At 42.3% G+C, this 23,925-nt stretch overlaps 3 protein-coding genes across 6 annotated transcripts; all 3 read right to left on the bottom strand.

The window, feature by feature from the left end:
• Positions 1-65: 65 nt before the first annotated feature.
• Positions 66-6,864, bottom strand: LOC109627226 (zinc finger protein 318-like). The gene is made up of 6 exons (XM_020083675.2): positions 6,623-6,864; positions 5,939-6,344; positions 5,381-5,515; positions 3,056-4,606; positions 2,386-2,456; positions 66-1,589 (listed from the first exon to the last, which is right to left on the bottom strand). The coding sequence occupies exons 2-6, from the start codon at positions 6,314-6,316 to the stop codon at positions 1,562-1,564; spliced, it is 2,163 nt and encodes a 720-aa protein (XP_019939234.2). The 5' UTR covers positions 6,317-6,344; positions 6,623-6,864; the 3' UTR covers positions 66-1,561.
• Positions 6,865-7,607: 743 nt separating this feature from the next.
• Positions 7,608-12,275, bottom strand: LOC109627749 (serine/arginine repetitive matrix protein 5-like). Of its 2 annotated transcripts, none has more exons than XM_020084521.2 (4): positions 12,065-12,275; positions 10,979-11,621; positions 10,747-10,848; positions 7,608-9,410 (listed from the first exon to the last, which is right to left on the bottom strand). In XM_020084521.2, the coding sequence occupies exons 2-4, from the start codon at positions 11,582-11,584 to the stop codon at positions 8,169-8,171; spliced, it is 1,950 nt and encodes a 649-aa protein (XP_019940080.2). In that variant the 5' UTR covers positions 11,585-11,621; positions 12,065-12,275; the 3' UTR covers positions 7,608-8,168. The 2 variants fall into 2 exon arrangements, with proteins under 2 accessions (XP_019940080.2, XP_019940081.2); XM_020084522.2 differs by having other exon boundaries at positions 10,979-11,740; positions 12,065-12,262.
• Positions 12,276-13,732: 1,457 nt separating this feature from the next.
• On the bottom strand, positions 13,733-23,244 carry scrn2 (secernin 2). Of its 3 annotated transcripts, none has more exons than XR_002202591.2 (9): positions 23,105-23,244; positions 21,478-21,640; positions 20,599-20,780; positions 19,957-20,156; positions 18,479-18,694; positions 17,682-17,847; positions 16,133-16,269; positions 14,819-14,975; positions 13,733-14,134 (listed from the first exon to the last, which is right to left on the bottom strand). XR_002202591.2 is itself a non-coding variant. In XM_020083697.2 (9 exons), the coding sequence occupies exons 2-8, from the start codon at positions 21,637-21,639 to the stop codon at positions 14,823-14,825; spliced, it is 1,260 nt and encodes a 419-aa protein (XP_019939256.2). In that variant the 5' UTR covers position 21,640; positions 23,105-23,244; the 3' UTR covers positions 13,733-14,134; positions 14,819-14,822. The 3 variants fall into 3 exon arrangements, 1 of the variants encoding a protein (XP_019939256.2); XM_020083697.2 differs by having other exon boundaries at positions 16,133-16,313; XR_002202590.2 differs by lacking the exon at positions 13,733-14,134 and having other exon boundaries at positions 14,834-14,975; positions 16,133-16,375.
• Between the last annotated feature and the right edge of the window lie 681 nt (positions 23,245-23,925).

Genomic DNA, 23,925 nt, shown 5'->3' with positions numbered 1-23,925 from the left:
GTCTTCAAAGGTTTTATTAATGGTGATTTAAATACTGTGCACTGATCATTCAACAACAATTAAGCTTTTTCAGTTTTAGCTCTTTATTGTAAAACACCTCACCAAGCACCAGTGAGCTTTATTTTGTCAGGCTCACCTGTCTTTTGTCTGCCAAACTCTATTGAAGCTCAATGCTAAATTAGCACTGAGTAGGTAGACAAAACACAGAGCTAAAGGAGGGGGAATATTGGACATAAAATCACCAGCTGTTTCAAAACACAATTCTGAATGAACACAAATATTGCTCTGTATGATACTGTATATGTGAAAATGTGCAAACTGTGTGAACTGCCTTAGCCACCGAAGCCAAAACCTCTTAACCATCCATACCACAGTATCAGACATCTTCTGCCAGGCTGTACAAACACATCTCCCCACAGGCCGAGAGTGTATTCAACAGCTTTGGAGCCAGACCGTCCAAATAGTTGGGACCAGGTTTAATGTTTAGCATCTCAGTATTTATAGCATTTTAATTTCTCTTTAGAAATTAAGTCTCAAAGACGTATGAATTCAGACCTGTTGGTGGCGCTGGATCAAAAGTAGAGTCACAAAATCACCAGGATCCTCTAATAAAACATGTACAGTAAAAAATGATTCTTTTGTCCACACAAAAAAATCATGTCTATTGTAAAAAAAAATCATTTGTGCTTTCAGCAGCTTTCACATTGTCATGATTAGACACTGTGTGTGTGAACCGCCATTAGTGAGTGAATGCATGATTACAAAAAACATGGAGTTAAAGGGATAGTTAATACAAAAATGAACATTCAGTCATTATCTACTCACCACTATGTCGATGAAGGGGTGGGTGAAGTCCACAAAACATGTTGCAGCCAAATCGAAAACAACTGAAGTGAATGTGATTCTTCAAACGTAAAAAAACAACAGAAAAAAGAACATAGCATGCCTCCATACTGCTCCTATGATGTCATCTAAGTGTCCGTAAGCCAACATTCATCTTCGACTCGAAACGGCTTCATTCATACAATGTTTTCATCTAAATGTCCGCTGTGATTCACACGTGAACACAGCTCCAGTGGAGGATAGTTTCTTTACGTTTGAAGAATCGGTCCCCAGTTACTTTGACTGTATTAGATTCGATTGCAACAGTGTTTACCCCTAAAACTGAAAATACTGTTTTGTGGTCTCAAACACTTCACCACCCCCCCCTCAATCGAAATAGTGAGTAGATGATGAGTGCATTTTCATTTTTGGGAGAACTATTCCTTTAAGGCAGAGAAATATGAGAAGAATAGATTTTTCTTTATACATTTTATACAGTATCAAGAGAAGAAAATGCAGAATGAAACAGAATAACAAATTCATAATATATATATAGAAATGCAGGGCTGAAATGAGAAAATCCACCATATATTTCATAAAAACCTTCCTTTGAAGAAGTCATTCACTTGTTTGAGAAGGATTCAGCAGAAATGTGGAAATATGACAAATCCATAAAAGTCCCATGACACAAAAAGTATGTGTAAATGAGTGTTCAACATGAGGTCCAACCTAGGCACATTCATATAAGGTCTTGATAATCCAGAGATCTACAGAAAAAAAGAAGAAACAATTTCATAAGTAACATGAGGCCAGATGACAGTTAGTAGTTTGCAAAGGTTTCCATTAAAGGTTCAGTGTGTAGAATTTAGTGACATCTAGAGGTGAAGCTTCATGTTGCAGCTTAATACAGTAGTAACAGCAAAAAACATGGCGGCCTCCACAGAGAGGACCCCCCTCCATGTAAATATAAAGAGCTCATTCTATGGTTAAGAAAACAACTACTCATACAGTTTAGATGAAACTCACCAGTGAAAACATCACTAGAATTATTTTTTATTCAATTTCTGGCAAAAAATCCTTTCACCTAAATCCTACACACTGAACCTTTAAAAGTCATCACACACTTAAATACAAAAACACTGTTTTGCGACCTTTAATATTGTGCTTGATGAATATTATACCTGACCACGTCTCACAGAGGTGAGTGAAGGCCTCCCAGCAATACTAGATCAGGAGGTTTTGTGTTTTGTTTCGGGAGTTACCATCGCTGGTGTTGTGATAAGATGAACCTTGAGACAGTCTCAATTCTGCAATCCTGACATGACTTCTAGTGACCTTGATTTATATCTGTTCCCTGCCATTTGGTTTAATGCTTAGGCATTTCCATTGCACTTGATTGGTTAACCTGTTTGCATGCATGATGGACCAGGAATCTTCTCTGTATACAGATGCATGCTGTAATAAACAAAAATATTCAAATAAGGCCAACTAAGGCTCATCAAGTGAATTATTTTATTCACCACACCGATTCCAGACACACATTTAACATTGACATGTACTTACTCATTGTGAGTGGTTCGGGAGTTGGCTGGCTGTGGGACTTGTCGCTTCACCTTCTGGTTAAATGCTTCAAGCTACAAAAACAGGAAAAGAAAAACCTGAAGAGAGTCGTTTCATTGTCTATTCATGCAAGTTCAATTTCATGTATGCAATACTTTTACACTGTCTACATTCTTCTACAAATACTTTGTACATATTACATGATTGATGACAGGGTTAATCCTCAGGGCACCGTGAATGTCTGCACAAAAGATTTTTTCAGACTGGAGCTGGTGGGCCAATAGGCTGACATCATCACCCAGAGCCATGCAGCTAGCTAGTCTCATTTATGTTATGGCACTGCATCAAAATATCATTTTCATATTTCCTTCCATCTTCTGGATCTGTTTCAGTAATGAATAATAGCTGCTTATTTTCTATATCTGGGACACCTCAAATCCCACCGTCACATATTCGTGTATGATTGATTTAGTTATTTGAAAGATGTAACAGATCAAGTAGTTGCAATATTTGATCATAAAATGTAAAAAAAATGAAAAAGAAATTGTTTCCTTGCGTGATTTAACTTTCCACGACTTTAGACTGAAATGAAATTTGTCTGCTAATGAATCACAAAACTACACCTCCTACAGGAGATGGATGAGGAAGTTTTTAAGACCGATCCTCAACTCACCTTCTTCCTCAGGTTCACCTTTATTTCCTCCTCTGGAGACGGTCTTTGGTCCTCCTGTCGTGGTGGTCTTTTGTCTTCTGGCGGAGGTCTTTTGTCGTCCTTTGGCTGCTCGGTTTTTAAATCTCCTTCTTCTAAGTGTTTTTTTTTGCGCATTGCTGGTTTTTTATTAAAAAGAATTGCCATTCTTTTGTGATAAGCTTTTGAATGGTTTTTTTTAACAATTGGTGCTTCTGGAACTGGTCGAATCCATGTTTGACGGTTCCCTTTGTGATCTGTATTCATCTTTCGCTCTGACACAAGTTGCTTTATGAAGTGCTGAGGGGTTGACTTGGTTCTGATGACCTGCAGGCAGCGTTGGCCAGCTGATCCAGCCTGGCCTTCACTTGTAGACAAGTCCGGATTCACAAGCAAGTTAACAGATGATTTCCTCTTTGACCGTTTACGACGAGGGTAAACAATGTTTGGTGCTACTACCGAGCCAGGAAAGTCATGGTCTGTGACCGGTGGGTGGGGATACCCTCTGACATCAAGGGGAGGAGGAGCTACACCCTGCGTGTATGTGGAGTAAGAATTAGTGGTAGCACCGTCATAGTCAGTGTACCCGGAGCACTGGGACAAACTGTAATCTGAAAATTCAGACAGAGCAGCGGGATGGGCATTGCAATAAGCTTGTTCTTGTAAATACTGATAAAGATAAGAGGAGGTTTCTCCTCTGTCGTCGTCTATGTCCCTGGCCCTCTGAGCTTCCTCGCTGTCCTGGTTGCCATCTCCTGAGTTACTGCATTCAGACTCTTGCTTTTGTTTCGTGTACCAGGTGTGAGAGGGACATTGGCGAGAGATGCTTGGGATATAGTTCCTCGAGGTCGACCTTGAAGACGATGACGATGAAGACGATGAGCTCCTGCACTGTCTGTCGGAGCCTCTCTGTCGACTCTCCTGCTCCACTCGGCTGCCAGCATCAACTCTGCCTTCAGGCTTCTTTCCATATAGTCTCTCCTGAGTCCGGTCTGCCAGTTTGCTCATCTCCTCCACTTCCAGGCTCAACCCAAGAGTTTTAAGAATGTTCTGCAGCTGCTCATGCTGCTCATCCACCTTTGGGGGTTCTTCCTCTTTCTTCTTCTTCTTTTTTACTGCAGGGGGAGAATGTGATTCTCTGCTGAAGCATAAAGAGTCATCTCCTTTTTCATTCATGTTTTTCTCTTCATCACCACACAGAGAGGGACGGTCATTGAGGGATTTCTCTCTACTGGGCAAGCTGGTCTCCCTTCCTCCACCGTCAGTCCCACTGCATCTCGGCAGGGAGGCACTGCTGTGTGATCCCTGGCTCTCACCCATTTCTGACTTGTCCTCCACAGCAGAGGGCTCAATGTTGAGGAGCTCCTCACCCAAATCAAGATTCTCCCCATCTTCATTGACAATCCTGCTGAGCAAGTTGATGTCCACTCCTTTGTTGAGAATACTAAGAAAGCGCTGGAAACCCATGTTGCAGGTCTCCTCCCTGGCTGGTGAAGTAACTCTTTGGCTGGGAGGAGGCGGTGTTACATCAAGGGCCTGGGAAAAGTCAGAGATACATGTTTTTTTGTGTGGAGAACAACAAAGTTCTTTTCTTGATGTTGTTTCCTGAACTTATCTGACCAACACTGAATTTCCTGATTAAGGCTGTGCTTTGTGAAAACAGGACACCCAGGTGTTTCGTAAGCTGTGTGTCAAAGTGTTTTTGGGCTCTACACCATAAATGGAAAGTGATCAGTTACCTAACCGTTTGTCAAAAGCAGCTGCCTTGCTCCTCAATGACAGCAAATCTGAGGATTCACCTGCTCTGTGCCCAAGTGAGGCAGCAGAGAGACGAGAAACAAGAAGTACTGTACAATTTATTCAACAGCAATGTCAGCTTGTGAATGCAAAAGGCTGCATTCATTAACAATGAGAGTTTATGAACATGACAGCCTATTGTCTGTTTGTGGGAACTCTGCAATTATCTACGCCTGTTAAAGAGAATGGTGTAAAAGTAACAACTGTCAACTGTTCAGCCATGTCTGAATGTGACTTTTACCTTTCTGAGTTATTAAGGTAGTATTAGTGTTTCCTCAGTACAACCAACCCCAAAACGTTATGGAAACTTATGGACATTTTCAAGAAAGCTGTAATTTGGAGAGTTGAAAGTGTAATAACACTTTTATTATAAGTTAACATATGAACTCATGGTCATGCCAATTTTGATTTATGGCAGTAAAATAGATAAATTCTTGTTAGAATTTACGCAATAAACAACATAGCTTGTGTTGCACTACACAATAAGCCATTGTGTAATAGCAAATTACAAACCTCTGTGTTTGATGGCAGCACACGGGGAACACTACATCTCTGCTTCATTAATGCCTTCACTCTCAGTTTCAGGGGATGATCTTCAAGCAGCAAAGCATCCTTGGATGAGTTCAATCTCCTTTTGGGTGACAGGATCTGAGCATAAACAGATGGAGCAATAAGACAATGTACAATATAAATATGTACATGGAATACTTTGATACATTTTTTTCAATTTATGCTAGACAATGTCTATTCTCATCAGTGTATAAATATTTTTATTTTGGTTGATGTGCTTTGCTCCACGTGACATCTATTGCACTTCTGTCCGTCCTGAGAGAGAGCTCCCTCTCTGAGGTCTGTCCTGTTAAAAGGGTTTTCGGTCGTTCACTCTTTAAGAGCTGAGGATGTCGCTCATTGTTAAGCCCTATGAGGCAAATTGTGATTTGTGGATAAGGGTTATACAAATAAAATGAATCAATAGGCAATACATTAACTTGAAAGCACTATTTTCTCACAGTAAACTAATGGCACAACACTGCTGATAGATTACCTGATCAATCAACTGTTAACACTCACCTTTGGCAGAACGCCGAGAGAATGCCGCTGCTGCAAAATTAAATTGACTCTGTCTCGAAGGCTTTCACCGTTACGTGTTTCTGCATCAGAGGAGAAGCCTGGCTCCAACGTTTTCAAAGCGAGGGCAGCTTTCTTGAGTATTATTTTCTGCTGTATCTCTCGTAGCTCGTCACACTTCCTCACGAGCTCTTCGTCATTCATTTCCTCAGCCACGCTGCCTCTGTTGCTGTTGTGTGCATCATCAGCTGTGTATCTCGAGTACCCGCAGCCATCATCAGGTCTTGAGGTGTTCCTCATGCTGTCCCTCACATCACTGTCACTTTGGTCCAGATGTTTCTGCAGTCTTCGCAGGTCACCCCCCCACTGATGTGGATCCATGGTTCAGTCAGATCAGTGTGGGAACTTCCTGTAAACATGGGTTGAAGTGTGTTAGCAGGTACCTGTGGGTACTGTACTGAGCAGAATAACCTACATCTGACTCGGTGCAAACAAGATCCCATAGACACACAACCTCCCAGACATTACTTTAGCTTGTATGTCGAGAAAACAGTTTCCAAACCAAAGCTAAATGACATTTATACATGTTTTAATATTCATGGATTGACTAACCGTGGCCCTGGACACACTGTAAAAGCACTTAACACTGTTTGTTTAGCTTAGCTTGGCAGCTAACAGACTGTTTACCTGCTCCGATTCCTCAAACGGTGCATTCTTCTTCTCTCACGTCGCGGAGGAAAAATGCAGTTTTCATGAAAAGCGTCTGTGTGAAAACTGCTCTTTGAGCGTGAGGAGTGAAACCTGCGATGTGCTGAGTGTCTGCAGGGGATGAGGACCAGAGGACCAAGCTTCAGGGGAAGAAGGGACCTCGCTGTGGTGTTGACAAACACACGTCAGCAGCGCCGCCTGCTGGAGGGAGGATAATCTACACCCAGATACACGAGGCGTTGACATGCTCTGGTACCCATGATGGACACAAACACGTCATTCCTGATGATGAATAGTACAATTATTTATCCAGCTGAGCCTGTTCAGGATCAACACATGTCAAAATCACACTTCTGTCCATCACTTCCTCAGTTTCCATCTTTTATAGACCTTCTCCTGGTGCACTGTGGGTCATATGGATACTTAAGATTAGGATTCCTCTTTATGGTCCCACACACAGCGTGCAACATGCAAACATGGGGAAATTTGACCTCTGTATTTAACCCATCCGTGTGACCGGAGCACACACGGAACACTATCCACACAGTGACCACACACGGAACAGTGGGCAGCCATGAAGGCACAAACCCCTAAAAATACATATGTGCAGTACTTGCGAGTAACTGCATCTGTCTTTTTCAGTAACACTAAAAAAGTAGCTGAACTGAAGAGGACATTCAAAACTAAGTCTAAAAGTTACTCTCTCCGATAGCTAATAACCTTGTTAAAAATGTGTTTAAAAATGGAAATAACAAACTCATCAGCGAAGACTGAACAAAAACAACTTCTGATGTGTTATTGTCATTTTTGTCACTGTCCAGGCTAAATATCGTTAGCTTTTATCCACATGATGTCAGCTAGCAGACAGTGTCTTGCACACTTTGGTTCCAAGGATTTGAGATGATGCAGTGATGTGAAACCAGGGCCACTGTTCAGTACCAATACAATTACAATTAGGTAGCTATTTATTTTGAATCACTGTGTTTATTATGCAAGTCGGATATTTACAGTTTTCTGAGCTGCGAACACACATTCTGTTTATGGTGCATGTTATAAGGGCGAAGGGTGTATCCTACAATAACACATTTGCAAACAAACATAATTTCAACCAAAATTATAGTGTATTTCATTATTAAACACATTTCAAACAATAGAATGAAGCAGCTGACACTGTCGTAAATAACATTTAAAAAACTGATTTTGAATACCTTCAGTGTTTTTACTTTAGCTTGATGTTGTGCTGTGGTTAAAGGACAGACTGAGTAATGGAGTTAGCTCCTGAGGGTTTTGTCAATTAACTTCTCAGCAACTACTGTTGATTTCATCAGCTTCTCTCGTCTTCATCATTCCCGGCTTTACTCTTTACTCTCCAATTCATGTTCAAGTGTGTGATTTGGGGTTAAAACAGGACAAGCTGAAGGCCCAAACTGTTGACTCTGTGAATATCATCTACTGTTTTCCAGAGGCTTAAGATAATTGTGTGACTTAGTCAGTGTTTACATACATTCACACTGTACATCTTTCTTCATCCGGGTTGTTTGGTCTCAATGACCTGCAAACATCTGGGCCTTGCCTGTGTTTTTGATTTTTGTGCTGTGTTCAGTGGCTGAAGTGGGTTTATACTCGCCTGGTTAAAAAGGGCTGATGGAGGATTACTAATGTGTTGTGGGAGTAGACGACTGGTTTGGTTGAGCACTGATGGAAAGATGTTCAGAGGCCGGATGATGGGATAAGGGAGGTAGGGAGGTAAAAAAAGCCTGGGGCTAACATGGGGAAAATTCGGGGCCAGGTTGGGAGGCAGAGATGGATGTAGAGCTGGGTAGGGCAGCTGTGAATAGTTCACTGGAGAGTATGGCGGCATCGCAGGTGTAAGAGGTGGTTTTAATAAATTGTATGCGGTGCTTGGAGAAAATGTTTGTAAAGCAGCAGGGCTTTCCTGGGAGATAGTCTCACATTGCTCACTGTCTTGTAAAGAACTACTGCTATCATTCTGGTCATATTCAACAGCTTGATGTACCTGTATTTGATGTACCTCTATTACATCCCTCCGAGCACTACCACTACATGAGTCTTTTTTCATGTAACTGTCTCGAGTCAGAGAGCTGAAATTAGATCTGTTTGATGATGACGATCTACTGCGATGTCTCGGAGAAATCGCCCTCCTTGTGTCCCTTTCCGTACTTCCTCCACGATGGCGTCCCCTGTCTCTGTCCTTCTTTCCGTATAACCGCTCCTGGATTCGATGTGACATTTGACCCAATTCCTCAGATCCCAAATCCATGCCGATGGCCTGCAGAACATCTTGCATCTGCCTGTGCTTGTGCTCATCCTCAGGGGTCAGGGTGTTATTTCCCACCACTGAAGGAGACCTGGATCTACTGTTCAAGCTGTAGTAGCTTTGTCCTGCATCTCTCCTGAGCAGGGATTTTTCATCAGGTGGAGAGCATCTCTTCGGGTTGAAGGACCTGTGATGACGCTGTGGAGACACCACTCTCTGGGATCCTTCGCTCTCAGTCCAGCAGTGGTTATTTTGGTGGCTTCCTTGTTGCCTCCTAGCAGAACTGGGTGACCACTGATGTTCTGTAGTGTTGAATGAAGCTGGAGAACGTGGTTCATCTTTGACTTCTGGAGGGGTCTGAGTCACAACCTTGGTGAGCATGGCAACGTTCACACCCTTGTTGAGCAAATCGAGGAAACGCTGGAAACCCCTTGTAGAATTCTGCTCAGGAACAGAAGGACTCTGGTTGGTGATGTCACTCTCTAATAACTGAGGAGAAACACACAGAAGAAACCATAGTTTAGAGAGTTGATAACTGCAGTCCAGTTGCAGCCTACACATCGGGAGCACGGGGACATTTCACGCTGGCCAGATGGTCTTTTTGGCCTTGAACTGATAACTCGATCAGCTATAGAGCAGCAAGCAGCAATGAGTTGACGGACCTTTTAAATCCAGTTATGGTTAGAAGAAAAGAAAGGTGGAGCAGAGAGAGAGAAGAGAGAAGCTCTTGCCTCAGATGAAGTTGAATACTGCAAAAATAAGCCACATGTTTGCCAGGGAGGGACCAGATCAGTGACACCCACACTGTACAGCAGAGCAGGACTGTGGTCAACCAGCCTCCACTTCAAAACACATGGTCAAACTAGTTTCCACTCATTTCACAGTGCACATTGTAAAATAAAATAAAACCAAACTACCTGTTTCCACAGACTAATTTCATTTCACAATGACAGTTTACCACCTAGAGGTTTGGTGTTTTGTGTGAAAAGGGCAGCCTGGAAACCAACCTACGAATACATTTGCAAAACTCCAAAAAACTAGTCTCCTGACTAGCAAACTTGATGCACTTTCATTCCTAACAATTAAGGCTACTAAGGCCCCTCAGTTCAGCCATGCACCTCTTTTACATTCAATTGTTGTCAGTCTAAAATCTTTAAAAGCACCATGGCTATTTCTACATAAAGATCATCATGTTAGCAATCTTACTGGTTTTGTGCTTCTAAACTCTCTGCTGAGTTACAAAGTCCAGGGGCAGAGTGAAGCAAAGACAGTGCGTCACTCCCACGCAAAACTGCAACTAAAGAGCCTGAAACACCTCATTGATGCCATTGTTACTGTAGCAGCAGCTGATCAGGAACAGTTTGGGAAAAGGATGTGACATTTCCGACACGCGCTCTGACGGCAGACAGATCACAATAAAGACGGCCAGCTGAATAATCATAGCAGACTAAGCTTTTTGAGAGGTGGGTCAAGAACCTTTCAGACAGAGGAGGAAAAAGGGCACTGCAGTAATATGCAATATGAAACTAAAGCTATTGTGCTGACATGCACTGAAATCCAGAGAACCTCCAGACATTCTGTAGATGAGCTGTATGTGAGAGGACAAAAGTCCAGATGTGTTTACATAAAGTCAGGCTTCTGCATGCTGCACCCCCCTGACCTGAATGCTCCAGAGATTTCAGCGTTGTTGTGAACACAGTTGAACAAATGTGAAAATCAAACTCAGGAACTCCAGAGAACGTCCACACAATTGGGACCCGACATTTTCCAGAGTTCATGTCTGAACAGTTTAAGAAACATAGTTGTAGAAGGAGAAAAAACCCACCTGCCCACAAGGTTCATTTAATGGAGACCTTTTTCTATTTTGATGAGGATACTCGTGTCCCTTGGAACGGCAGTCATTCTTCTCTCTGGGTTTGCCACAACTCTGTTCAATGTAGAGGAGAGTTTCATTAAAAAAACAGCACAGACACGTTAGATAACACAACAAAAGGAAAGACATACTGTGTCCTCACAATGCCAACGCTCTGGCTCAAACAGTGTTTACTGTGTCCTACCTTTGTAGAGCGTTCTTGTGATCGGGTCCTCTCTTCTGAATGGTCCCATCTCCCTTCGTGATGATCTTTGTCTTTGTAATACATAGATGATTTGTAATCACTGTGTTGTTGTCTATAGGGATACTCCTCGTGTCTGTGCCTGGAGTCCTGAGAGCTTTTCCTGTATTTGAGATCCTCTTCATATGGAAGTGCATGTTTGAAATCCTTGGGTACACGTTGATGTGAGAAGCTGTCTGGTGACTGTCTGTGCTTTCTATCCTCTGGTTCACGCCTGAATCTGTAATCGTCTTCTTGATCCTTCGCATACCTTCGCCGTGTCTTGTCAGCAGCACCCCTATCAGGTGAAGACATGCGTCCTCTCACTGGGCTCTTTCTGCTCCCGTCTCTGCTCACTGCGTCTTTACCGTACCGCCTCTGAGGTGAGTCACTGTACCCTCTAGTTTTGTTTGTCTTCTCGGTGCTGCTGTGTTTATCCCCACCATGTTTGTGATAGGAATCTCTGTGAGGTTCACGCCTCTCTTCCCATCTGTCATCATAGTCGTCCCACTGCCTTCTGTCCCTGTACTGCCGCCTGTTACTGTGCTCCGCCTTGTTCGAGTACATCATCTCACAGCAACTTCAGCCGCTGAAAGAAAGTCAAAGACTGCAGCAAGGAAGAGAGGCAGCGTGAGATTAAACCATAGGTTGAACCACATGAACATGGATGGTATTTGGGGAGGGTCAGGGGTGCAGGTTTTCACTGCACACTGCAGCCTTTAACCACTGAGGAATAAAACCAACCAGCCATAATTATTTCAATCCGGCTTTGATGAAAACATGAGTTATGTCCCACTGTCCCTTGATCTAACTATTGTTTACATGAGGAGGCTGCTAGATCTGCTAGATAAGTAGCTAGCTAGTTAGCTTAGGTGCGATAAATATCCACCTCACCACTTTCTTATCGTCGACAATATTCTTCAGATCATTTCCAGGTAATAGCCACACATGTGCGCTAAGTTAACCTCGGGGGAGCTGATAAACGAGCTGCAGGGCAAGCTAAACTGCAGGGATGGTTTTTGGTTTCACTAGCTAGTTAGCACAAATTACCTTTTCCACCGGGCGACGTCACTTTCTTTAAGAGGGAAACCAGGAGGAAATATCGAAACTGTGCGTGAGAGCTGATACACATCACAACACAACAAAGTGTTCGCAGTCAGCTCATACACACAGTCGAGGGCTCACAGGCAGGCGGATACATCACCGCCATCCCCAGCGGATTGAGTCCATGCCTTCCAGCGCTGCCCATCAGAAACGAGCTGTTTCATATACTGCCACCTCCTGGATGGAGGCTGCACAACGTGACCTAAAGCTACAGGGAAAATCCATTTTGTTTGTATATTGTTATATGATTATGTTATATTGATTTGTATTTGTTAACTACCTCCTTGAAATGAAATGAAATGGAGGTTGTCACGCATATCAGCTATATAATAATAAAGTGGCGGGGTCCTTTCTTCTATTTTGTATTATAGTAACATCTTTATTTATTTAGAAACCATTTTAGAAACCAAGCCTTTTTCTCCCAAGCAAGAATTCAAGATAAAGGGAAAAAAGTGGGATTTGAAGAAGTTGAACTGTTAGTGGCAAAAATCCAATGTCACAATATATCAATAAAGTATGAATAATGTGACAGTATTTCAAAATTTCCTTTAGTGCTTTGTATCCCTGAATCCTGTGGAAGTGGCTGCAAACAAAGGTGAACTTAAACATTGTGAACTGGTTCTTGGAATGAAACGCAACCCAGATTCAGACATATTCAGCTGTCTAAATTTTAAAATGCCGTTGTCATGTAAAATTATGTGTTTCCAGTTGTTTTGAAGTCTCTGTCCACTGTGACAAACCTTTCTTGAACTGTAGGTGGACAGTTTGTGACTGTAGCATAGACTGTATGGTCTGCACACATCTTCAGTTATACATAAAGTTGGTTTTAAACAAAATGCAGAGTGTACCTGTAGTTTTTTTCTTTGCACCAAGGTTCTCCTTCCCTAACTCCTCAAGGCCTCTCCTTCACATCTTTCCTTGACCTTATGTTGTTTTCCATTGGGGTCAAGAAATATGAAAGAGGATTATTTTGACTATTCTGATTTACCAGTTCCAAGATGAATCTCTTTTCTCCGCCTCTTATGAGGTAACAAACTATCAAACTGTCAACGTCTGGTAACCACAGGTAAGAGTAGAGACGACACAAAGTTTTCTTCTTAACCACACAATCATCATCTGTCACTAAACTACACAACCAGTCTGACCAGTCACAACTCACAGTCAGTTACACTCTGTGGTCCAGAAGTATGAAACAGTACGTCAGTGACCCATAAGCCCTATGTTAACCAGCAACCATATCAAGCATGACATCATATAAAAAGAAACAGCTCTGCAGTGTTCCCTACTAAACTGATATCTAACGAGCGATCGGACAAAGTCGAAGGCAGCTACAAGTTGTCTTCTTTAGTTCTCATGCCCGATGAGGCAAATTGTGATTTATAAATATGGGCTACACAAACAAAATTTGATTGATTGATTGGATTGTTCTTCACTGGCACACAGCCTCTTACACACTGGGCTGCTTTACATTAATCGGGAAGTCTGGACAGAACATAGTGAGAAAAAGATGAATTTACAAGTTTAACCAAGCTTAATGTGGATGCACAGTTAAAATGACCAGTAGCTACAGCTGCATTTCACCAGTGTGGTCAGAGAGCTCACAAAACACTCAGATGAGACTATGCACATTCTTTTATTAGATCTTTCTAGACAGGAAGCCATCAAACAAATGACAGCCCCATCATCTGCAGCGACAAACAGAATGTTAAACAAACTCCATACCTACAGTATGTGTACAATGTCACACAGCTCTACATATGCGCCTGTGAAATCTACATCATTATACTCACTAATGAGGTGCAGTCATTGCTCTCCGGGTGATACAGCTGATAAATATGCTCCAATGAAATGTGCGGCTGAGACATTTAGTTTGTGTTAATGATGGAATGGTGTCAGGCATGTGTGATGTGAGAGTGAGGCGGAGGCCAATCAAAGACAAGGAACACAAGGGTTTTTGACAGTCCCAGGGCCTTCTCCTGCCACTCAGCAAGTGTGAGAGATCTCCACCTGAGGGCACTGTAAGAGAGGACAGGTTGACACAGCACACGTTAGACGCTTACTTCTCTTTACTGGAGACGCTCACTCTTACTTCCACACAGTCTATCAGCATGAGAAGATCGAGAAGTTTAACAAAGACATTTGCAAATTACTCACAAATGATCTAAAAGACTGCCTATGTTGTCTTTGTTATATGCGCTTAAATCTTAAAACTGAAATACACTAATAGACAGTTAGAAAGAATTGTTTTTTGGAACATCTGTTCCAAGAAACTGTTTGTGTGTATGCATGCCTGTGTGTGTGTCAGCGTGAGAGTGGGAGAGTCAGGGTGAGTAATGAATGAATGTGCACATGAAGAAAGATTTTAATCGTTGAAGAAAAGTATCGATCATTATGTGGTGATCAGTGTTGATATTGTGGCGTCATTTCAAACCCATCATTGTTTGAACTGTGGCGGGTCAGAGACGTCAGCTGAGTTGGTGTGTGTGTCTCAGCGAGTCCGCACAAGAGAGAGAGAGAGAGCGTGAGCTGGCAATGTGATATCGCCCTTATCTTAAAAACAGCTGTTACCTTTCCCTCAGGGACTATCATACAAGCTTGGCATTTCGGTTATAGTAATCAACTGCTTATAGTGATCAATTTGGCCCAGACAAACGTGATCACTGTAAGCGTTTCCACTGTGCAAGTCTGGAAGCCTCCTACCTCCTCACTGGTAGAACTTAATCTCTGTGTCCACGCAATCAAAAAATAAGTCCCCCAGTTCTTCTGCTGGTATCTCTCCACTGAGCATGGCTGAAATCTCACTGAGACACTGTGACTCCAGGTCCCTCAGAATCTCATACACAGCTGAGCCCTCATCCTGTGCAGAGAGAAAAACACAGACACAGAGATGTCAAACTGTGTAACACTTGGATTTGTTCAAACCAATTTATGGTAATGCCCTTGTATGGTATATTATTACAATGTAATATCAATGTACATGTAAAAGAACCCAACGTAAGTCTAATTCAACATGATGACTGTAGTGAGGGACGTAGATGTAATGACACACACACCTCCATTTCCTCTACAAGCTAATCTGGGTTAATACACAGTCTGGCTGCTCTAAACAGCAGCCACTTGTTTTGTTACAATTTGATTATATACAGTATACTAAATAAACTACATACTAATCCACCGACCGTAGTATTTTCATAGCTAGTGGACTTTGCATCAACAACCAAACTGCAAACCTAAAAATCGCTGCCAATCAAGCTTCACAAAAGAAAGCAGAGTAAATGTGATACAGAAAATCCAAGCTAGCTTTCGAGAACGTAACTATGAAGTTGATTGTTTTGCTAAACCAAATGTCTAAGGCATAGGTCCAATGTCAAAATGTAATGTACTTACATACAACTCATAGTTTAACTATAAGTACTTACAAATGCTTGTGCAATAATTGTGCTTTCCTTTGCTACTCAGTTTTTCTTTATTGACATTTGTGTCTGTATATGCATGATTTCCACAGCATTTAGGGTTTTCTTTGGTTGTAGTCTGATTTCTACATTTAAATTTATTCTTAGTCAAAACTCATGTGTGGTTTTGCCTACTTTGTCCAGCCTTGAGCTGACTTCTGACAAAACACACAACTCAGTCTAAATCAGGACTGTCAGCTGAACTGCTTTGTTGTGAGCACTTACCTGCCAGTGTTCTCCTGTTGGTGTTTGGTTGCAGTGTAGTCGTGATTTAAACCCTGCTCTTTGGTTTTGAACGTGTACTTGTAGTGTGTTTATGTTTAGTCTACACTCATGAGGCTGTGTGTCTTGTCTGCTCTAACTGTGAGGTCCTGTCCACTGCTGGGAGTGGCCGCCCTGTGCTTTGCCACTTTCCTGTAATCTATCAGCAAAAACTGAACTAGTTCCACTCCTCAGTAAGAGAAAGATTCTGCTTTGAGTTTATATGAAATGAATGTGGATGTCAAGCTTCCCGAGGGTCTTCACTGGACAATCATTGACCTAAATGTTAATCAGTACCCACCGGATTGGTCTCCATGTTGTTGAGCGCCACCTGGTGAGCCTTGTACAGATCATGTCTGCGGTCTACCTGGCTCTGAAAGCGAGGCTGCTTCCTGGCAGGGTCGTCTGGGCCGAACTGTGGGGAGACCACCCTCGGCACTGGAGCAGAACAGTCCGAGAAGATAAAAGGCTTGAATATAGACCTAGTAGGGTGCAGGTGGGGTCGGTTAACAGGGAAAGGAACAGGAAAGAGAGAAACGCAAGACTAAGAAAATCCAACCCAACAGTCGAGACAGAATGTGAGAAAAACAGAGATGGAGTGAAAAAGAATATTAGGTTTTAAAGATTTTCATAACACATGCATACATGATGATTTGTGAACAATATTTGTAATGTGTCGTAAATAAATGTTGCTTAGTATTCTGTTAACATGTGTTCTCTATCTTTGCAAAAGCCATTTAATCTTTATAAAAACCATTAATCAAAGCTTTGTCTTGACCTTTCATTGTCTATTTGATTAACTATTTCTGCTCAAGCTAATAACTTTGTTTCTGATGCCACAAAGGTACAACACATCAATAACATTGCAGTTTTCCCTCAGACAAAGCCTCAGAAATGCAGCCTCTATGAAATGTGTTGCATGTTTACAATGTGCAACTGAATTCAGAATGAGTCCAAAACTTGTGAAATGTTTGCTTTCTTTGTGTCTGGGAATATATATATCTATATATATCTATATATATATAGATATATATATATATATCTTATCGAGTAGGAACAACTGCTTCTTCATAGAATAATCAAATCTGCCAATTTTTGGTCTCTGGCTTCAGTTACACATCAATGTTGACATGATTGTTGGTGGTTGGTTTGAGTATTTCTGAAACCGGTTATCTCCAGAGAATTTCACACACAACAAAACACACAAAAACATCCAGCGAGCGGCACTTCAATAGACAGGAAACACACTGTTGATGGGACTGGTCAGACTGGTTGGAGCTGATATAAAGGCTACAATAAATCAGACAACCACTCTGTACAACTATGGAGAATAGAATAGCATAAAAATGACCCACACACCCCCACCATGATCTAAAAATGACCAGAACTGGAAAATGGATTTTAGTGTCAAAATCATTTTTTTGTGAACCTTAATACCAATAAATGATCATGTCAGCATGACACAAAGTGCCTCTAACTTGTTTAATAAACATGAAAACTAGCTCAGTGACTTTAGTGTCCCCTCTAGTCACCAGGTCTGATTCTCACTGAATAGCTTTGGGAGGTGGTGGAACAGGAAATTGACAGTTTGAATGTGCAGCAGACTAATCTGCAGAAAAACTGTCATGCAGTCACGTCAACAATGACCAGAATGTCACAGGAGGAATGTTTCTAACATCTTGTGAAATCCATGCAATAAAGAACTGAGTCTTATTTGAGAGTAAAATTAGGCCTTGTCCAGTAATAGTGTTTTTCAAATAAAGTACATTGTAAATATGAATAGATATATAAATATAGATTCACCTGATGTTTACGGTCTAGAGGAATTCTTAGTTTATTCAGGGACAAACCTGGAGGGGTCGGGGGTGGCAGTGAAGAAGTGGATGCAGGGTAGGCTGGAGTCTCTGGGCAGAACAGACACCATGCTGCCTGTGGTGCAGAAACCTCCAGAGTCCATGCAGATGCCACTGGGCTTGTCCCTCAGAATGGATATCATCACCTCTGCTGTCACTGAGCCTGATACCAGAAATGACAATTAATTTACAATTATTTCTGATTATGAAAGTTGAAGTGTCAGTCATGCTAATAATGTGCCATACTGGCCATTCACAGTCACCATTACACAGTATTTAAGATTCATACAAGTTCACTGTGACCTTTGATCACTGAAATGCAACCACATTGTCTTTCAGTCCAAGTGACAATTTTTTAAAAGTTGGAGAAATACCCTATGGTAGTCTTGAGATATCACATTCAAGAGGGCAAAACATGTTTTTCCAGACCTTAACATTTGACCACTGAAATCGAATAAGTTAATCAGTGAGTCCAAGTGAACATACAGTATGTGCCAAACCTCAACATTCACAAGGCAGAACATGTGTTTGAGAGGTCACAGTGACCTTTGACCTTGGATCACCTTGGACCTTTGACCACAAAATTCTAATCAGGTCCATGAGTCAAAGTGAATGGTGGCTGATTTAATGAAAGTCCGTAAGGGCATTTGAAGACATTCCCTCAATCTTATCTTAAGATATTATTTTCAAGAAAAACATACTTCATGAGGTCACTGTGACCAGACCAACCCAAAAATATCGCCCAGGATGCCTTTGGACATCCTGGGATTGCTGTAGTAGTGGACCACTCTCACCATCATGCTGCTGGAGCAGCTCTGTGCCTCCCTTATAACGCTGTTTGGCCAGTTCCATCCGAGCAGGTGGGTTCTCAGGGTTGAACACCTGAGAGAAGTTGAACTCCCTCTCGCCGTCCCACCAGCCCTGAGCTTGCGCCATGCTCCGCAGCTCTGGATGCTCTGCAGAGATCTCATCGCCAATGGTCAGCTGGTTAGAGATGTTCTTCACACCCTCTGAAAGGAGCAAGAGGCTGTTAGTACATGATGACGCCTTGTCACAACCCAAATTTGGTTTTGTATAGCAGGTAAGTCTCAAGTCAACATTTATTTTAAAACAATTTCTCATACACAGCCTCAAGGGGCTTCACAGTAAAGTATACATCACTCTGTGTCCTTAGACTTCCACAAAAATTCTATAATGGAAAAAAAAATACTCAGGAAGACCTAAAAGGGTGCCACTACAAATCCCAGTTCAGCTTGAGTCTTTAATTTTGGAGTGTGCATGTTATACCCTTGATTGGGTCAGATTCATTTAAGACTCTAAATTGTTTGAGACAATGCTGTTTGTCTCTGTGTGTTGATCCTGAGAAACATTGGCGACCTGTGCAGGATGTACCTCGCCACTCGCCCAATGTCAGCAGGGATTTGCTCCAGCTTCCCCCGCGGCCCTCACAGGATAAGCGGCATAGATAATAGATGTAAGGATTGATGTAAGGATGGAAAGTACAGCCTCAGAGAGCTGTTGGCATGTCACGTAGAGCCTACAAGACTCTGAAAGTGGGAACTGTAGTTTTTAGCAAATGTGACTCAAACATTTGATAATAGCAAAAATTTACTGAGAGCTATTTTCAACCGCTGACAGTGATTCTTGTCTTTTGACTATAATAAATCACTCCATTCAAAGTTAAATCTAAAGATCTTTGTTACCATTGAGCTGTCAGTCAGTGTTTCAGCTCTTGTTTGTATAATCTACTGTCATCCTTTGTCCTTGCTTCTTTGTAGTACTTGGTCGGGCAGGATTTCATAAAGTTTTGAAAAAAGGGTGTCATGTGCTGTAAAGGTTCAAAAAGCCTGAGCCTTATAACTAAAGTATGACCATCAAACAACACACAGCCCTGCTAGATACTGTATTTAGATTAAACCTCATTATTTACCATTGACCTCAACCTCTTAGATGTTTTACCTGCAGAAATTTCTTAAGACACATGTTCACACACGTACACACACACACAATCAGTTAACAAGTAACAACTGATCTCTAATCTGCACAAACAAAATCATTTTGTTGATGACGCACATGAACGAACAAAAAACAGAGCACTAAAATGTGTTCAGTGTGAGGAAGCCACAAATCTGAGCTTTTTACAAGCCATGTAAATTAAACTGTAAAGATATTTTGGTTCTGCTCTCAGTAGAATACAAATAAATAAACAGTTCAGCACCTATAAAACTAAATTTGTTGCCTAGATAACACAGGTACCCTCCACCATCCTCACCTCTGACCTTCTGTGCCACCCACAGCTTCCCAGCAGTTTCTAAGACCCAGGCCTCGTTGCGGTCGACCAGAAGGAAGGTGTTGTGGTAGCTGAAGGGCTCAGGATCCTCCCTGCACTGTCCCCCCTGGCCATGCAGCTCCAGGAGGCCTGTGATGACGGTCAGCGCAGCCCAGGCACTGTCACCACGCTCCAGCCCCAGTCTGATAATCAAAAGTCATGCCGGGTAACTTCCAGATGTAACACTAGGGTTTCCTCTTAGTAAATCATCAGATATGTTGTTATAAATGTTAAAAACTTACTAACGGCAAAATATCCTATAATTGTAATGCTTTTATGTATTTGTATGTCTTTTTTTTTTTTTAACAAACTATGAAGACCGGTTGAGTTGCTTGTCAATGTTTACACACTGGATGATTCGTTTTTTATACACAGTGATGAAGAGATAAGTTCTACGGTACTCACTTCACCTGTCATAACATGCTTGTGACAAGTCACACACCCATCTGTTCAAAGCTCAAATTCATACTTCCACTGAATGTGCATCATCCAAAGTATATTTTTCTTTACTGCTAAAATTGAAGCTGTTTATGAGCCATGCAGTTTTTTTAATGACTACAGTAGTAGAAGATGTTTGGTGCTCACCGGACCAGGTCCATACCCAGCAGAGCCTCTCCGGGGGTGACGGGCTCTCGGGTCCAGACCGCCTCATTCCCAATACAGACTCCCTGGTCATTGGCTCCCATTTCTGCGCCCCACATCCAAGCAGGTTTACTAAGGACGACAGCATGAGTCTGCTCTACCTGAGGGATCTGGATGTATGTGCACTGCAGGCAAAAAAAATAACATAAGAAACAGAAGGACTGAGAAAAGAATGCTTTTCTTTAATTCATATTAGAGTTCACAGATGGTTTCAGAGTCATGTGAACGACATGCAGTAGGCAAGGTAGAGCATGGGCGATAATATCAAATGAATTTTAACACAAATATGTCCCCTCAAAGACACTGTATATGATAATATTCATTAGTTACTTTCAGAAAACAAAGCAGAGGAAGAAAAATTAATGTATTTAAGTACACATATTTAAAGAGTTGCAAGTCGGCGACTGTGTACAGTGTTTCAAATATCAATCAATCTATTAAAATATTATTTGTATAGCCCATATTCACAAATCATAATTTGCCTCAAAGGGCTTAGCAAGATGTGACATCCTCTGTCCTTAACCCTCAACTAGAGTGAGGATAAACCAAACCCCTTTTAAGGGAAAAACGGTGCGTAACAGCACTGGGTGATAAACTGCCTAACTTTCCCAGATTATGTGAAGCTCAATCAGTGATTTAAATTACTTTAACAGGATATTTGTACAGGTTTATTTTGAATACTGATGCACTAACACTCTCAGCTGATATATAATTCAATCATTTGAAGTTTGCAGTGTAGGTGTCAGGGGAAATTATGCATGAGGCGCAGAGGCAGCAGTGGTGGTGTTGCGGGACAGTCAGTGGCAGTCCAGGGTCGTTTACCTCCAGCATGGAGCCTGGAGGGTGAGATGTTGCAGGGTAGTGGGCCACCTCCTGCACCTCATCTCGGGGACGGTCCGAGTTCTTCCCAAAAATCACATGGTCATTGAGAGAACCAGGGGGCAAGGAAACAAAACAATCACATGACATGGGAGCCTCTGCCATCCTGCAACAGAGAAACAGCGAGAGATACCGGTCAAGTGGGTGAACACTCAGAAGTCTCACTGGCTCTAAAGACAGGAAGCTACCTACTAATGCCTGGAATGTCTGTCTGTCTTGTATATGTCTGTATATGGAATGCATACATTAGGAACCCTTCAATTGATCAGCTTCACACTAGGCATGTATATTGTTAATACCCCAGGGAAAAGCTGTGTCAAATTTAATGCGATTTGGACATGCGATAATTTCATTATTAATATGTGGGGTCGGGGCTGTGAGCCTTCAGTCTGTGGACAGAGCTGAACATGTCTCTTTCTATATCCTCAGATAAACTACAGCAGTGGTACACAACTGGGTGACAATGTGGGTCAAAATCACCACAATATAATTTCAGATATAAGGAATATTTTTATTTCACCATTTCAGACTGACTGGTAAAACAGGTGCTAATCTGTCATAGCATCAACAGTCATAAAATTACTTCCTCTTTAGCAATTGGTCTAAGAAGTAGAAGCACTTTAGTTTAGTTGCTGCCATGCTTTATATCGAGCTGAATTACAGAGCTTTTATTTTGAAAAGTTGCACACTTGGATATGAAGATTATGTCAATTGCTTAACAGACCTGTAGAATAGTCAAAATATACAATGTACGAAAAAAATAACACCTGTTAAGTAAATCATCCGAGCCTATATACAAGCCACACATGTGAACTGTTATAAGACAAATTCAGTTTCATAAAAAATAAATCATAATAAATAGATCTAAATAAATTCTTCACTGCAGATAAACCAGGTAGGATGAACACAACGTTCTCTAAAGTAACTCTGCACCATAGACTGTTCATAAACAGCTCTAGTCAAATGTAATGGGGTGTATAATAAGCACTAATCCTACCAACTAACTAGCTCATATTAGCCTCTGATTTGAAACTAATCTCTGGAGTCTGTGTTCGACATCCAGTGCGTGAGCCTCCACCCTTTCAGACCACAATGTGCATGTGTGGAGTGAAGAGGAAGAGGCTCCTTCCATGCCCCACATTAGCAGAGAGTCAGCTGCAGACGTCCCTTTCACACTGGGATTAGGAGGCTGCGCTTCACCCACTGTAATCTCCACAAATCCCACCGCCACTTTGCTCCATTCTCGCTCTCGTCTCGCGTTTTGCGACCACAAAATCGCTTTCAGCCCGGAAATAATGTCGCCCTCGTCAGTGCGCCCTGTACACAGACGGGTCCCGAGGTGGGGCTCGGTGTGAGGAGAGCGCTCATGCCGGAGACGAGGCCCGGGTGTGCGGTGTGATCCCCGCTGTCACTGCCCGTCTCTGCCCGGAACAGCGACGCCTCGGTCCCCGCGCGTCACGTCGCCCTTCACCGGAGACTGGGTGACGGGGTGAAGTTGCGGGATAATAGTGCGTAATCTACAGCTAAGGGTGCGTGCGTGTGCGTGTGTGTTGCTGTAGAAAATGTTTACCTTCTTATTGTCAGTGGTGGGAGCGGACGGCCGGCGGGGAGCAGGCAGGTTGGAGATAGAGTCACGTGACGGAGAGATCCAGAGGTCTGTACTTAAAGGTCTCGTCTCGTCTGGCCACAAGCACAGCTCACCGTCTCACTGCGTCCACTCCACACCTGTGAGGAAAGCCACAGCACAGCCGAGCCATGATGTAGCTCCTCATCATGAGTCTGTGTTTGTCAGGACGGCCACACCACTCTATGCTGATTATCAAGCTTAGCACTGCACCCGAGTTCAAGGGACTGTGTGCAACACCCGGGAAGTTTTTATAATCCTGTGCAACTTAAAGTCATTATGTCTGCCCTCAGCAGAGGTTCCCTTACTGCATGTAAGAACTAGTATGACACTCAGTGGAGTTCATATCACCAAGGCCCATCGTCCCCCTTAAAGAGATTGCTCACAGAAAAATGAGAATTCACTCATTATCTATTCACCACTATGCTGATGGAGGGGTGGTGAAGTGTTTGAGTCCACAAAACATTTTTGGAGTTCCAGGGGTAAACAGTGTTGTAGCCAAATGTAATACAATTGAAGTCAATGATGACCACTTCATCAAACATTTTAAAAAAACACAACATGCCTCCATACTGCTTGTGTGGTGTCACCCAAGTATCTGTAAGCCCCGACATTCAGATTCAACTCGAAATGGCGTCATTGACACCATGTTTTTAGCCTAAATGTCCACTGTTATCCTCCTCTGGAGTCGTGTTCCTGCGTGGTTCACAGCGGACCAGTACTTCAATTGTATTGGATTTGGCTGCAATCCTGTTTACCCCTGAAAC

This window comes from Paralichthys olivaceus, chromosome 8 (genome assembly GCF_024713975.1).
Source record: "Paralichthys olivaceus isolate ysfri-2021 chromosome 8, ASM2471397v2, whole genome shotgun sequence".
In the NCBI taxonomy this organism is placed as follows: Eukaryota; Metazoa; Chordata; class Actinopteri; order Pleuronectiformes; family Paralichthyidae; genus Paralichthys; species Paralichthys olivaceus.
The sequence above is the reverse complement of the archived record's forward strand: the minus strand, read 5'-3'. Positions and strand labels throughout refer to the sequence as shown.

Coding starts and splice junctions, on each gene's coding strand:
- LOC109627226 (XM_020083675.2), bottom strand. CDS start 6,316: ATGGATCCACATCAGTGGGGGGGTGACCTGCGAAGACTGCAGAAACAT. Junction 5,516..5,938: donor CTCTCGGCGTTCTGCCAAAG/GTGAGTGTTAAC, acceptor GTTTATGCTCAG/ATCCTGTCACCCAAAAGGAG. Junction 4,607..5,380: donor TGCTGCCATCAAACACAGAG/GTTTGTAATTTG, acceptor GACTTTTCCCAG/GCCCTTGATGTAACACCGCC.
- LOC109627749 (XM_020084521.2), bottom strand. CDS start 11,584: ATGATGTACTCGAACAAGGCGGAGCACAGTAACAGGCGGCAGTACAGG. Junction 10,849..10,978: donor CACAAGAACGCTCTACAAAG/GTAGGACACAGT, acceptor TACATTGAACAG/AGTTGTGGCAAACCCAGAGA. Junction 9,411..10,746: donor TAAATGAACCTTGTGGGCAG/GTGGGTTTTTTC, acceptor GTTTCTCCTCAG/TTATTAGAGAGTGACATCAC.
- scrn2 (XM_020083697.2), bottom strand. CDS start 21,639: ATGGCAGAGGCTCCCATGTCATGTGATTGTTTTGTTTCCTTGCCCCCT. Junction 20,157..20,598: donor CTGGGTATGGACCTGGTCCG/GTGAGCACCAAA, acceptor TTTGATTATCAG/ACTGGGGCTGGAGCGTGGTG. Junction 14,976..16,132: donor ACAACATGGAGACCAATCCG/GTGGGTACTGAT, acceptor CTCTCTGCACAG/GATGAGGGCTCAGCTGTGTA.